The following is a 12590-nucleotide window of genomic DNA, read 5'->3' on the forward strand; positions in this document are numbered from 1 at the left end:
GATTCTGTTTGTATATTTTTTAAACATAGTTTTGAGTAATACAGAATTTGAGAAGTGTTTGGAAGCCAGGCCTAGCCACGTAAAGGGTGCAGTGAAAAAAGTACAGACTGTAATATGAGTACATTTGATCAGATAAAAGTGTACCATGTTACACATAAAATATTCAGTTTCCCAAAGGAACTTTTAATTTGTAGTCATGCCAAAGAAAGGAAAACACCACGCAGTAAGTAGAATATACACTCACTGGCCACTTTGCTAGTAAAAGTTTGGACCTCTTTTGCCTTCAGAACTGCCTTAATTCTTCGTGGCATACTTTCAGCAAGGTGTTGGAAACATTCCTCAGAGATTTTGGTTGGTTATTTGAGTTACTGTTGGCTTTCTATCATCTCGAACCAGTCTGCCCATTCTCCTCTGACCTCTCACATCAACAAGGCATTTTTGTCCACACAACTGCCGCTCACTGGATATTTTCTCTTTTTCGGACCGTTCTCTGTAAACCCTTGGGTTGATTGTGCGTGAAAATCCCAGTAGATCAGCAGTTTTTGAAATACTCAGACCAGCCCGTCTGGCACCAACAACCACGCCACATTCAAAGCCACTTAAATCCCCTTTCTTCCCCATTCTGATGCTCGGTCTGCACTTCAGCAAGTTGTCTTGACCACCTCTACATGCCTAAATGCATTGAGTTGGCCATGTGATTGGCTGATTAGCTATTTGTGTTCACAAGCAACTGATAAATACTGATACCTAATAAAGTGGCCAGTGAGTGTATATAGCCGCCATGTTCCCTGTTATCAAGAGTAGAACTGCCAACACCAGTTTTGTGCAACACCAGTGCTATAACTGTACACTGCTGAGGTGCCAGTCCATATCTCAGAGTCATTGTCTATGGGCTTCTTTGAAGCAGTGTTGATGTGGAATGAAGCAGTAGTGGACCATGCTCTTGTCACAGTACACAGTGTTTTCCCAGTGCACTGTGGAAATAAATACCTGGTTGCTTTTTTACGATCATTGTAACTTGGCATGTGGTCTATCATGTACTGTCTCAACAACACCTTCTTGACCTGTCAGTGGTGCCTCCTCATCCCTGACATCTCCTGGAATCAATAACAAAAGTAGTTACATATCTGTATATTTATTTTTTACTGGATGATTTTTAAGAACAAACTTCACTATACAGTAATAAACCTTCACAGATAGTTACACTCAACTGCACTGGAGGGTTTTGCACTGTCTACATCTTCATTCTCATCACTAGCCAAGTAAAATTTTAGCAGCAGTACTTAAAAACTAGCCAGAACAATATACATCAAGACCCACTGTCCAGTCTAATGGACAATAAGATTTATTCAAAAATCATTAACATTGGTATTTAATACAGTGGTGTGGTGGGTAGCACTGTCGCTTCACAGCAAGAATGGCCTGGGTTCGATTGCCTGGCCAGGCAACCAGGGTCCTTTCTGTGTGGAGTTTGCATGCTCTCCCCCTGTCTCCGGTTTCCTCCCACAGCCCAAAGACATGCAGTCAGGCCCAATGGACATGGTAAATTGCCCCTAGATGTGAGGGAATGTGTATGTCTGTCTGTCTGTCTGCCCTGTGATGGACTGGTGACCTGTCAAGGGTGTATCCTGCCTTCCGCCCGATGGCAGCTGGGATAGGCTCCAGCACCCCCCACAACCCAGAAGGAGAAGCGGCTTAGAAGATGTGTGTGTGTGTGTGTGTGTGTGTGTGTGTGTGTGGTATTTCATAATTTATGTTTAACTTTTTATTTCACAATCTATTCCTACATAGTAAAATAAACTCATTACATGATAAGAAAGTGCTTTAAATCAGATCAAATTAGATTAAAGTGAACCCTTACTCTGCCTCTCTGGCTGGAGTGCTGCCATTACTCCACCTCACTGAGCTGATTTTTTTCCAGTGCAGTGGATGGGGCTAAGCTGCAGTTTGATTACCTGGTAAATTCTGATTGACAACAGGTCTCAGTTGGTGTTATGTGTAACAAAACATAAAAAAGAAAACACATGATGTCCATCGCAATGGACGCAGGGTCTGATAATGTTGTTCACTCTTGATTGGTGCATTCAGTACATTCATTTTATGGCTACGTATGTTGGTATGAGGGGAGAAGGACAAAGATAAACAAACTTATTTTACATTTTTCTTGGCTATATAATAATATTGCTTTGTATATTTTACTTGATTTTTATGATAGTTTTGTGTTAAAGTGATATTTGTAATGTTGGTATGAGCAACACAAATACCATGTTAATAAGCTTTGAATGAATGCGTTTAAGCTTGAAAAACACTTGATTTTGTGTCTCATTCATGGCACTGTTTTCACTGGCAGGGCTTAGATCTGACCATCCCTTGCATTTAAAGGGAAATTCCTCTGACTTTTCAAACTTGGTGCAAAAATACACAGTGAAAATGCAAACTAAGTCCTTTCCAGTGGTTTGGCGTGAAATGAAAGTTCTAGAGAAACGTACCGAGTCAGAATTGTTTACAGTGGTGGTGATAGGAACCAGACACCCACCTCTAAAAGCTCCCTCACAGAAAGTTGGTACATGAAATGGTTAAGAATGCCCGAGACACTGTTTTATGACGTAAAACAATATTTAAGAAGGTTTTGGCTCAAAATGCATTTGTATTTGTGGTGGAGAAGTGCACGCAGGGCTTTATAAGGTAAAATAGTCCTCAAAAACATTTTTTTTTCTCATATTTTTCACTATTTTGCATGAACAACATGACTTATAAAAACTGATACGTGTGGGTTCACTGGTGGTTTTGATAGTAAATAAAATGGTTATATTTGCGTTGTATTCTGGTGACCCCTGGTTCCGATAACCATCACTGTGAAGGAACCCTAGTAAGTTTCTCTACAATGAACCAACCATTTCACACCAAACCACTCTAAATGACTTAGTTGAGGTAGTTGAAATTCCAGTGATGTAAACAGAATCATTCAGACAGGTTGGGTGCGAAATGACTGTAGAGAAAATTAATTTTACAGTGGTGGTAATAGGAACCAGGAGTCACCATGTCTACAACACAAATTTATTCACCGTCCAAAGCCACCAGTGAAACAGTGTCTTCTGAGTTTTTATATGAAATGATGATAGTGGTAAAATAGCGTTTTCTTTGGGGACTATTTTGCCTCGCAACACCGCTGGTGGACAGGTACACCATGAATAGATTACAATGGACGGATTAACATGCTTTTTTGGCAAATCTTTATCACAAAACTATCTTAAATAGTTATCAGGAATCAGGTATCAAGCAAACTATCATGTCCAGTTTGTGTATTGTCTTTCTGTGAGGGAGCTTTTAGAGGTGGACGTCTGGTTCCTATCACCATCACTGTCAACAATGCTGACCGTTTCTTCAGACCGGAGAATTTCACACCAAACCACTCCGACTGAATTGTTTACGTCCTGACCATTTAATCTAGAAAAATCGGTGGAGTTAATAATTAAAGAAATTTGGGAGAAGCAGAATCGGCGGAATTTCCCCTTAAGCCCGGTTGGTGGCGATGTAAATGGTTATTTTGTTCGGAGGAGGAACAGAAACGGAGGGAAAGAAGACGGAAGGGCACCGCTTTGTTTTGAGGGCGTGTTTTCGTGAAGGCGGGAACTGGCGGGTGTTCATTCAGCTCTCCTCCTCAGCTTAGCCGGCGTGCTTTTAGCTGGACGGAACATCATGTTTTAGCCTGACCCGCTCCCTGACGCCTAACACCTCACTCTAGGCGAATGTTTACTGCTTTGTGTAAGCTGTCTAACCGCAGCTAACTTAGTTTGAGCAAAGTTTTAGCCGCCGGCAGGCGCCGAGGAGAAATCTGCGTTCCCCGGAAAAAGAGGGGTTAAGTTAACGTTACCCGTATGTCTGACATGGAGTCCTTTCAAAAAGTCGAGAAGATCGGAGAGGGCACATACGGAGTGGTGTACAAAGCGAAAAACAAAATCACCGGAGAGACTGTGGCGCTCAAGAAAATCAGACTCGACACGTAAGTAAAGGACAAAGCTGAGGTCAACTTCTTAATCTCCAGGTACTTGTTTGAATTTCCCCATTCCACCTTAAACGGTGCAGCAGTTGTTTTCTGGCACTTCGGGCGCCAGAATGTAACTGCTGCACCTTTTTAAGGTGGAATGGGAAATTTCGAATAGGAAGCCAGCTTGAGGCTCCTAAGATAAGTAAAAAAACGGCTGCGAAAACTGGAGAAATAACGCTAACAATTCAGGCTGAAGATGGCTTTCCAATCGAATTTGCCGGTCCACCTTAATTGGTGCGGTAGTTAACGTTAGCTAACGTTCTGTAACCGCTGGTACTGCTGCACCGTTTAAGGTGGCACGGGAAAAACGAATAGGAAGACAGCTTCTGCCTCCTAACGTTAAGTAAAAAAACTGCTGCGAAACTGAATAAATAACGCTAACAAAGCAAGCGATGCTGCAGTTGGTTTTCCCTGCTTGTTTGTCGGTCCACCTTAAATGGTACAGCAGTTAACGTTCTGTAACCGTTGGTATTGTTGAGCCATGTAGTTAAGGTGGAACGGAAAGTTCGAACAAGATGCCAACTCTAGTGGTCTTGGAGCAATACATTAGCCAGCTGAGGACCTTAAAACATGACAAACCAGTGACGGACAGCTCTTTGTGTGGCAGATAACCTGATAACTTAATACTTAACGTTTCGTCCATATCTAAAAAATACACTTTATTAATTTCATGTGCTTTATTGCCTGAACAGAAATTTGATAACAAATGATTTCAAATGGTTGCTAAGTGAGCTTTTATCGCTTAACTTTAAATTCATTCTTTTGGTCGCCCTCAACAGCTTCTTTAACAGAACACCAGAAATTCCTAATTTTGTAGTCACTAAAACAGAAAATAATGATTAATAATAATAATAATAAACTGGGCACTCCTGTTGTAAGGTACATCCTTAACATGGATGGTTCTTCAAGGGTTCTAAAGTAACGACTGGTTGTGTGTAGAACCATGAACACTCAGAGGACCATTCGCATGCTCAAATGGTTCTTTGCATGGTGCAGTGGTGCTTCAGATTGATGGAGAATGTGTTCTGTGATTCTATGTAGTACCAAAAAGAGTTCTGCTGTTGTTACAGTGGCAAGCTTGTAACAATAGAAGAACCCTCTTTGGTTCTGTTTGAAACTGTTTTCAAATAGGTTCTGCAAAGAACCACATACAGCACTTTGTCCATCGATCAGTCAAACCATTTAAGCTTGTAAATGTTACTTTGAGTGGTCATGGTCCTACATAGAACCATTGTCTTTATTAAAGAAGCTTTGAAGAAGCATCTTTAAGAGTGTGACTTGATCACTTTAGACCATCAGTACGTCTGTTGTATTCTTCTTTAATTTAAACTTTGTCGTTGGACAGCAGAATAGATGACTAACAGTCCAAATTATGCAGCAGCCGTTCAGTAAGTTGTCTGAGAGAGTTGGACAGTGTTAAGTTGTGCGATAACTTTATTTCAGTGTGTGGAGTGAGCTAATGCTATGAAACGGTCACTGGGGCAGTAGCCCTCTCGTCACTGGGGTGGTACACTCAAGGGTACATCATGAGACCTTTAGTCAGGAAACACAATTGTACCATAATCCACTGAAATAATATTTTCAATAATATTCAATAAAGTTGTATTGACTCCACACCCTGTCTCGTCTCCAGGCTTTTTATTTTGTTAAATAATTATTTAAGTTACTTGTGTAATTATAATAATTAAATGATTTTATTAAATTAAACTTTAGGTTAGCAAAACCTATAAATCTGTACTTTTCCACTGCGAAAAACCTATTTAAGCTACCGAGTTGGATGCTAAAACCACTGTTGTACCTCTTGGGGGTACATTTACGTTGTTTGTACTGTGGTGAACCTTTATTTCTAAGCGTGTAGCGTTTTCCGTTGGCCAGCCTAATGTATGTTTTGTCTAGACCGTAATGAGTTTACTGATCAATGAATATCTAATCCTTCTGTTTGTTTTCCAGGGAGACTGAAGGTGTTCCCAGCACTGCCATTCGAGAAATATCTCTGCTGAAGGAGCTCAATCACCCTAATATTGTCAAGTATGTTGTAAACCTGCTCTAAAGCCTAGCCTGTACTATGTCTCTCTCTCTCTCTCTGTCTGTGTGTGTGTGTGTCTGTGTGTGTGTGTCAAAGTATACAGACATCCCTTCTAATTGGTCAGTTCAGTTGCTTTGTGGGTGAATTACACTGATTCAAAAAATGGATACTTTTCAAATTGTCTGAATAATTAAATCATTAAGATGTGAACTGTTTTGCTCCGAGTGGTTTATTGTGAAACGTAGTCTGAATTTTTATCAGCAATAGTGGTAGGATCCAGACATCTGAAGATTTTAAAGGAGAAATTTGGGGGGGAAAAAGTGAAGTTACGTGATTTCCCTTAAACTACAAATGCAATTGATTAGCCAAATGTCTGCAAATTTCAGCCAAATTTTACTGCAGCTGCTTAGCTAACCGTGCTAACAAACACTAGAAGTCAGTAGTCAACCAGAAAGTTTGCATGGATACCTGCCGAATGTTCATATATTTGCGGTTTATGATTGACTAAAATGGGATGGATACACATTTAAGCTGAAACTGGAACGACTGTCTCATCCACGTAACATCCTACATTTTGGTACCATTATGCCTTTATGCTTTGGGAGGCCAGAGCGTAGGGGCGTGTTGTAAAACAACAGTTTCTCTACAGTGAAGCCTTTCACATCAAACCACTCTGAATAACTTCAAGTACATCTCAACCACTGGATAATGCAGAAACTCTGAAACAAATAAAATTGATGTGAGGTACTCCCATTTATGTTATGCCTCTTTGGAGAAATGCCTGTATGTAGTGACCTGTTGTTTGTCTTGACCTGCTCATGTGGACTTCACCTTTTCAGGCTGCTTGATGTCATCCACACAGAAAATAAGCTTTACCTGGTGTTTGAATTTCTTCACCAAGACCTCAAGAAGTTTATGGACTCCTCAGTCACTGGAGTCACCCTTCCACTTGTCAAAGTGAGTGGCTTGTAAAGATATGCCCTCAGCATTACTGCGGATTCAGCCTGATGGTCTACATCCTACACACTTAGATATGATGGTTCTTCAAGCATTCCTTAGTAAAGACTTTAGTAAAGATACTTAAAGGGTGTTCATGGCTCTATAGAAAGGGTTCTTCTAGTGCAACAAGCCTGACATTGTAACCTTTTGAGTTTTGTATATAGCACCATCTACAGTGCATTCTCCATCAATCTGAAGAACCCTTTCATGGTGCAAAGAGCCCTTTAATCATTCAGTTTACTATTTTACAGTTGAGTCTGTTTTGGTTTTTTTGGGTTTTTTTTAAGAATGCAGTAATGTGACAAATAGTTGATTATACATAATAAAAGCAAGACACATGCATTTTGATAGAAGTCCCATCCTAGGTATCTATTAGATTAGCCATTTTATTTGATGGTATCAAAAACCAGTTTTTACCATCTAAAGGTGGGAGTTGAAATCACATTTTGGTTGTCGGCTCTTTAATGCTGTTAGCAGCAGTCATGTCAGTTCTCTCAAATTTTCTATTGCAAATAATTATATCTAAAGAACTTGCATTGGTGTGCATTCTTCTCTTCCAACACCTCCAGAACACAGCCCCACCTTCAGCTTCATGTCACCCAATAATCTCAAGGGAGCCTAAAGGAAAAGAGAAATTAAGAAACATTTGATTGTTCTTGAGGGGAGAATATAAGGGTGCATGAGGATTTCACTTAAGTAAACCCTTAATTTCACAATTTTATTTTATTTCATTTTCTGTGCAATACACTTAACCTTAAGAAATACTTATTGGTGATGTTAAGAGAACTAAATTCAAGTTGTTTTATGCCAAGGCATAAATTTTAATGTTTGACAAAAGTCAGATCATTTTATTTTGGCCATAATATGAGTGTATTGTTTTTTTATTATCTTTTGTCTGTATGTGGGCTGTTTTTACACACTGTATAAACATTAATGTGCCTTTGTGTGTCCTCAGAGCTATCTGTTTCAGCTGCTGCAGGGCCTGGCGTTCTGTCACTCTCATCGGGTTCTGCACAGAGACCTTAAACCTCAGAATCTGCTCATTAATGCTCAAGGAGAGATCAAACTAGCTGATTTTGGGCTGGCCAGGGCTTTTGGTGTGCCAGTACGGACCTATACCCATGAGGTGATTAGTATTAGTATGGTATTCTATGTAGGGATGCAAAGCATTACAAATGCTTTTGACTGATAACCAGCCGTTATCATTCGGCGATTAAGTGGCCCATGACATCAAATATCTAGATATACATACATATATAAGATGTGCAGACAAACATACATTTATTTCCCTTTTTAGTTTTGTACATCTTTTAGGCACAGAGGCTGCCCTCCAATAGAGTTTCCATTTTTTTCTGTTTCTTTTTTGGGTTTTTTTTTTTTTTTTTTTTTTGACCAACTACATGTATATTTAAGCAATAGAACACAATAAAATAGCCATGATGTTATTCACGATAACACACAGCCTTGAGTGTTCTGTTGCTTTTATCCAACAGTTAAATAAATAAAGTAATAAATTAATAAATTGCACCGTGAACGTTTTAAATGTTTTAACGTTCTGCATGTTTTAATGTCAGCAATTCCTTTTGCTAAACTATAGTTCCTTAACAAGCAGCTTGCCACTACGTCAGAGTAATGAGCTCCTGTAGACTCTCAAGCCATTTGAACGTTTTTATTTATTACTTTGCACACAAACAGAAAATGGATGCTTTTAAGCTCACATTTGACTGACAGCCGATTTGTTCAGACTCTGAAAAGGAGACTACATTAATTTGCAAACTGTCAGTTGGTCTGTGTAAGAAGTTCTCTAGCTCCTTACACAGGCCCACTGACCGTTTCCAAATTTAGTGTAGTCTCATCTTCAGAGTCTGAACAAATCAGTGATCTTAAAAGCATCCATTTTCTGTTTGTGCCAGAGTAAGAAGTAAAAAATGTTCAAATAGCTTGAGCATCTCCTACAGCTATCAAAGTTGTTGCTTAGCAACGGCATCTCAGCAGAGTGATGGTGTCTCTCACATTTCATAGCATAAAATCTAACCATGTAATATTGTGTCAAAACCTTTTGTATTGGAAAAAAATATTAAAATGCATATTGTGACACCCATAAATTGTACTGTTTTGCCTCCTAGGTTGTTACTTTGTGGTACAGAGCTCCAGAGATTCTCCTGGGATGTAAATATTATTCCACAGCTGTTGACATCTGGAGTTTGGGATGCATTTTTGCTGAAATGGTAAGAGATCACTGTAGGTGTTCACTGGATTTTGTGTGAATGTGTCTGTACAGTTGACGTACTGAATGTCAGAGTTTGTGAAGGCTCGGCATTGTGTATGTAACTTTGAGGTGAAAGGATTTGGAAGTGAAGTGAGAAACTGACAGTGATATGGTGCTTATTGATATTGTCAGGGGTGGGGAAAAATAATAAATTCTTCGATACATCCTGAATTTTTTTCAAATGAATCTGCATTAAACCTCGTAATCAGACTTTACATAGGCTTATAATAAACAATGTAGGTGACATTAGAACGTGCGCTATCCAGAGAGTGATAATTGTGTTGACTTTTTTGTTGTCAGATTACTCGGAGGGCTTTGTTTCCTGGAGATTCTGAAATTGATCAGCTTTTCCGGATTTTCCGAACACTGGGCACACCTGATGAATCAATGTGGCCAGGAGTGACCTCCATGCCGGACTACAAGCCTTCCTTCCCAAAGTGGGCACTGCAAGACCTTGCTAAAGTTGTGCCCCCCCTGGAAGAGGACGGCAGAGACCTTCTTGGGGTAAGAGATTCAAGCCTAATTTCTGTTTGCTCAGTTCATTTTGTGAAAGTTTTTAATCTTGTAATTTTTTTGGTATTTATTAAGGCTGTGAGAAAAATTCTAACATCATGATGCGGATGTGAACAATTCTGAATTCATAAATGTCAAAAAACGATTTTCTAAATATTTAATTTATAATGAAATGTTGATGGAATCTAAAAGGTGGTACTTGGAAGTGGCTAAGTGAAGCGTCTGGACAGTCTGGCGGCACATAACAAAAACACACATGGATGAGCGAGACATTTTGTCTCCAAATGTTTGTCTTAATCTCTGTCTTTTCATATCCACTGGCGAGGCGAGACTTCGTTTCTATGTGACCTTCAGTCACAGTCAGTTGTTGAGAACCAGGACTTTCTTGCTATGCTGCACACTTTGGAGCCGAGTTCCAGCGTCCAGTCTCAAATATTTTACTGACACAGCGACATTTACGTTATGGATCATTACAAATAATTTGCTTTAAACCTACCTTTTACCTGTCCTCAGACATTAGGGAAATAGAAAACCTGTATAGAATACATGCATCGATAATCATTTTATAATAAGCCCTCTGAATCGTAATCGAATCGTGAGGTGCCTAAAGATTCCCACCCCTAGTATTTATTAATAATCTAATAGTATTTTCAACAGTATTCAGAGTTTGTGCACCACTGTCCTAAAATATATTTTAAAAAGTTCATAGTACTAACCAGTCATTAGCCATTTTGGAGGGCACATGTTTGGTGATGTATCTGATTACACTCATCTGTTAATTGCTATGATTAGTGGGTGTGTTTGAGTAGAGATATTAAAGTGTTTATCACAGGACACTGCATTCAAAACGTGATGTTTCTGCAGCTTTGTTTTTATGTGCATCATTCTACCGAAATGATAAACACATTTTACACTTTTAAGTGACTTGGACTTTAGACTAAAATCCTTTGACTTTGAGTGACCCTAAAACTTTATTAATTGAACATTCCATTTTGTCACTACCAAAACAATCATAACTCTACTAAGACATTACCAAATGTGACTGTATTCATTCACTGTAACTCATTTTGACCAGAACTCAAAAACGCTAGACAAAACATGACTAACAAACAGAAAATGTGTTTTGGCAGTGACAATTCTTAACGATACTGACTAATTTTCAGACTTCAGGACACATTTACTTACAATGGGATCTAACTTAATTTTTTTCATTAAAAATTAAACAAAAAAAATTTCATTTGTAAAGACAGGGATTTTTGGAAAAAAAAATCAAAAGAATTTAAATATTACTTGTTATTAAATTTAGGTGTTAGAGTGTGCGACAGACATCTCCCAATAGAAATGATCTTATACATTTTCTATATGGTTAACTTATCACTATATCTGTTATTGCCTTGGGTTTATATATATCATAATATAATATTCTTGTAAATGAATAAGTTTCTAAATGTTGTACTTATATTTATTTTGTGGTTTAACTGTAGTACAGTGGTATTTAAATGGATTCAAACTTTAGTAGAGTTAGCATACTGCATAAAACCTAATTTAAAAAAAAAGTAAAATTTATTACCCATGATATGGGCCCTGCGTTCCCACTCTGGGAATTTCTACTCTGCTTTTTAGTGTTATTTTTTTTTCCTACTTCAGCAGTTCCTGTACTGTTCTCGTAGACAAAAGCTTAATTTTTTTTTTTTTTTTTCCTCTCACAGCAAATGCTGAACTATGACCCCAACAAGAGAATTTCAGCCAAAAATGCCCTTGTTCATCGATTCTTCCGTGACGTCACCATGCCGATGCCTTCTTTGAGGCTCTAAGATGAAAAGAAGAGAATAAACAGACTAACACAGGCTGCAGCGGACCAGGACTCAAGTGTTCCTTTTCCTGAAGAATTTCTTTCTGTAACCCAGAGGCTGCTTATCGGTTCTACATTCAAGGACTCTGGTACTGTTTAAAAAAAGAAAACAGTTTTGCCAAAGTTGATTTCTTAGTGGAGAAAGTTCTTAATGTTCCAGGCCTTTCTACCAGCATATGTACGTCTGCTCAGGGGTGTGTTTTGATACTGTGCAGATGAGACCATTTCTCCAGTTCTTTCTAAGAGGTGACATTCCAGTACTTGGTGAACTGTGTATTCAGGAATTAGTTGATTCTGTGTGTGTTTAAAGAAAAAAAAAAGAAAGAAAAATACCTTTAAACAATCTCATTATGCACCACTTTCATTCATATGAATATTTATTTTGGATGGCTAAAACATTTTCGATTTCAAGTTCAGAATATTTTTATAATTGATGATTTTATGCCTAGTTAGGCAATTTTATCCATGTTTGCTAAGTATACATAAATTTGTTTTAAAAAATGCTTATTTTGAAAATTTGTTTTTACTCGTGTTCAGCATACTGACCAACATTTAAGCTTGCTCAAAATATGTATTAAAAGGGGGTAAAAAGTTGTTTTAGGACAGGCGTGTTTCTTAAATAAAGCTGTATATAGCATTTCACAAAGAAAACAAGTTTTCTTCATTGGTGGACAAATATTCAGTCCTTAAAGGGAAAGTTCACTGATTTTCAAACTGTTTATCTGCTGCATCTGTATCGTACAGCCAGTTACTGAGGAAAATAATTTAGGAATGTTCCTTTGCACAACCCCATTTCCAAGAGTTGGGACGCTGTGCAAAATGTAAATAAAACCAAAATTCACTGATGTGCGAATCATTTCAACCCTATATTTAACTGAAAATA

At 38.4% G+C, this 12590-nt stretch overlaps 1 protein-coding gene across 1 annotated transcript; it reads left to right on the forward strand.

Moving 5' to 3' along the window:
* Nucleotides 1–3594: 3594 nt before the first annotated feature.
* Nucleotides 3595–12358, forward strand: cdk2 (cyclin-dependent kinase 2). Its single transcript, XM_017704710.2, has 7 exons — nt 3595–4003; nt 5999–6076; nt 6914–7031; nt 8029–8199; nt 9200–9301; nt 9643–9846; nt 11565–12358. The coding sequence occupies exons 1-7, from the start codon at nt 3879–3881 to the stop codon at nt 11667–11669; spliced, it is 903 nt and encodes a 300-aa protein (XP_017560199.1). The 5' UTR covers nt 3595–3878; the 3' UTR covers nt 11670–12358.
* The last annotated feature ends 232 nt before the right edge of the window (nt 12359–12590 follow it).

This window comes from Pygocentrus nattereri, chromosome 21, assembly GCF_015220715.1.
Source record: "Pygocentrus nattereri isolate fPygNat1 chromosome 21, fPygNat1.pri, whole genome shotgun sequence".
NCBI classification, from domain to species: domain Eukaryota; kingdom Metazoa; phylum Chordata; class Actinopteri; order Characiformes; family Serrasalmidae; genus Pygocentrus; species Pygocentrus nattereri.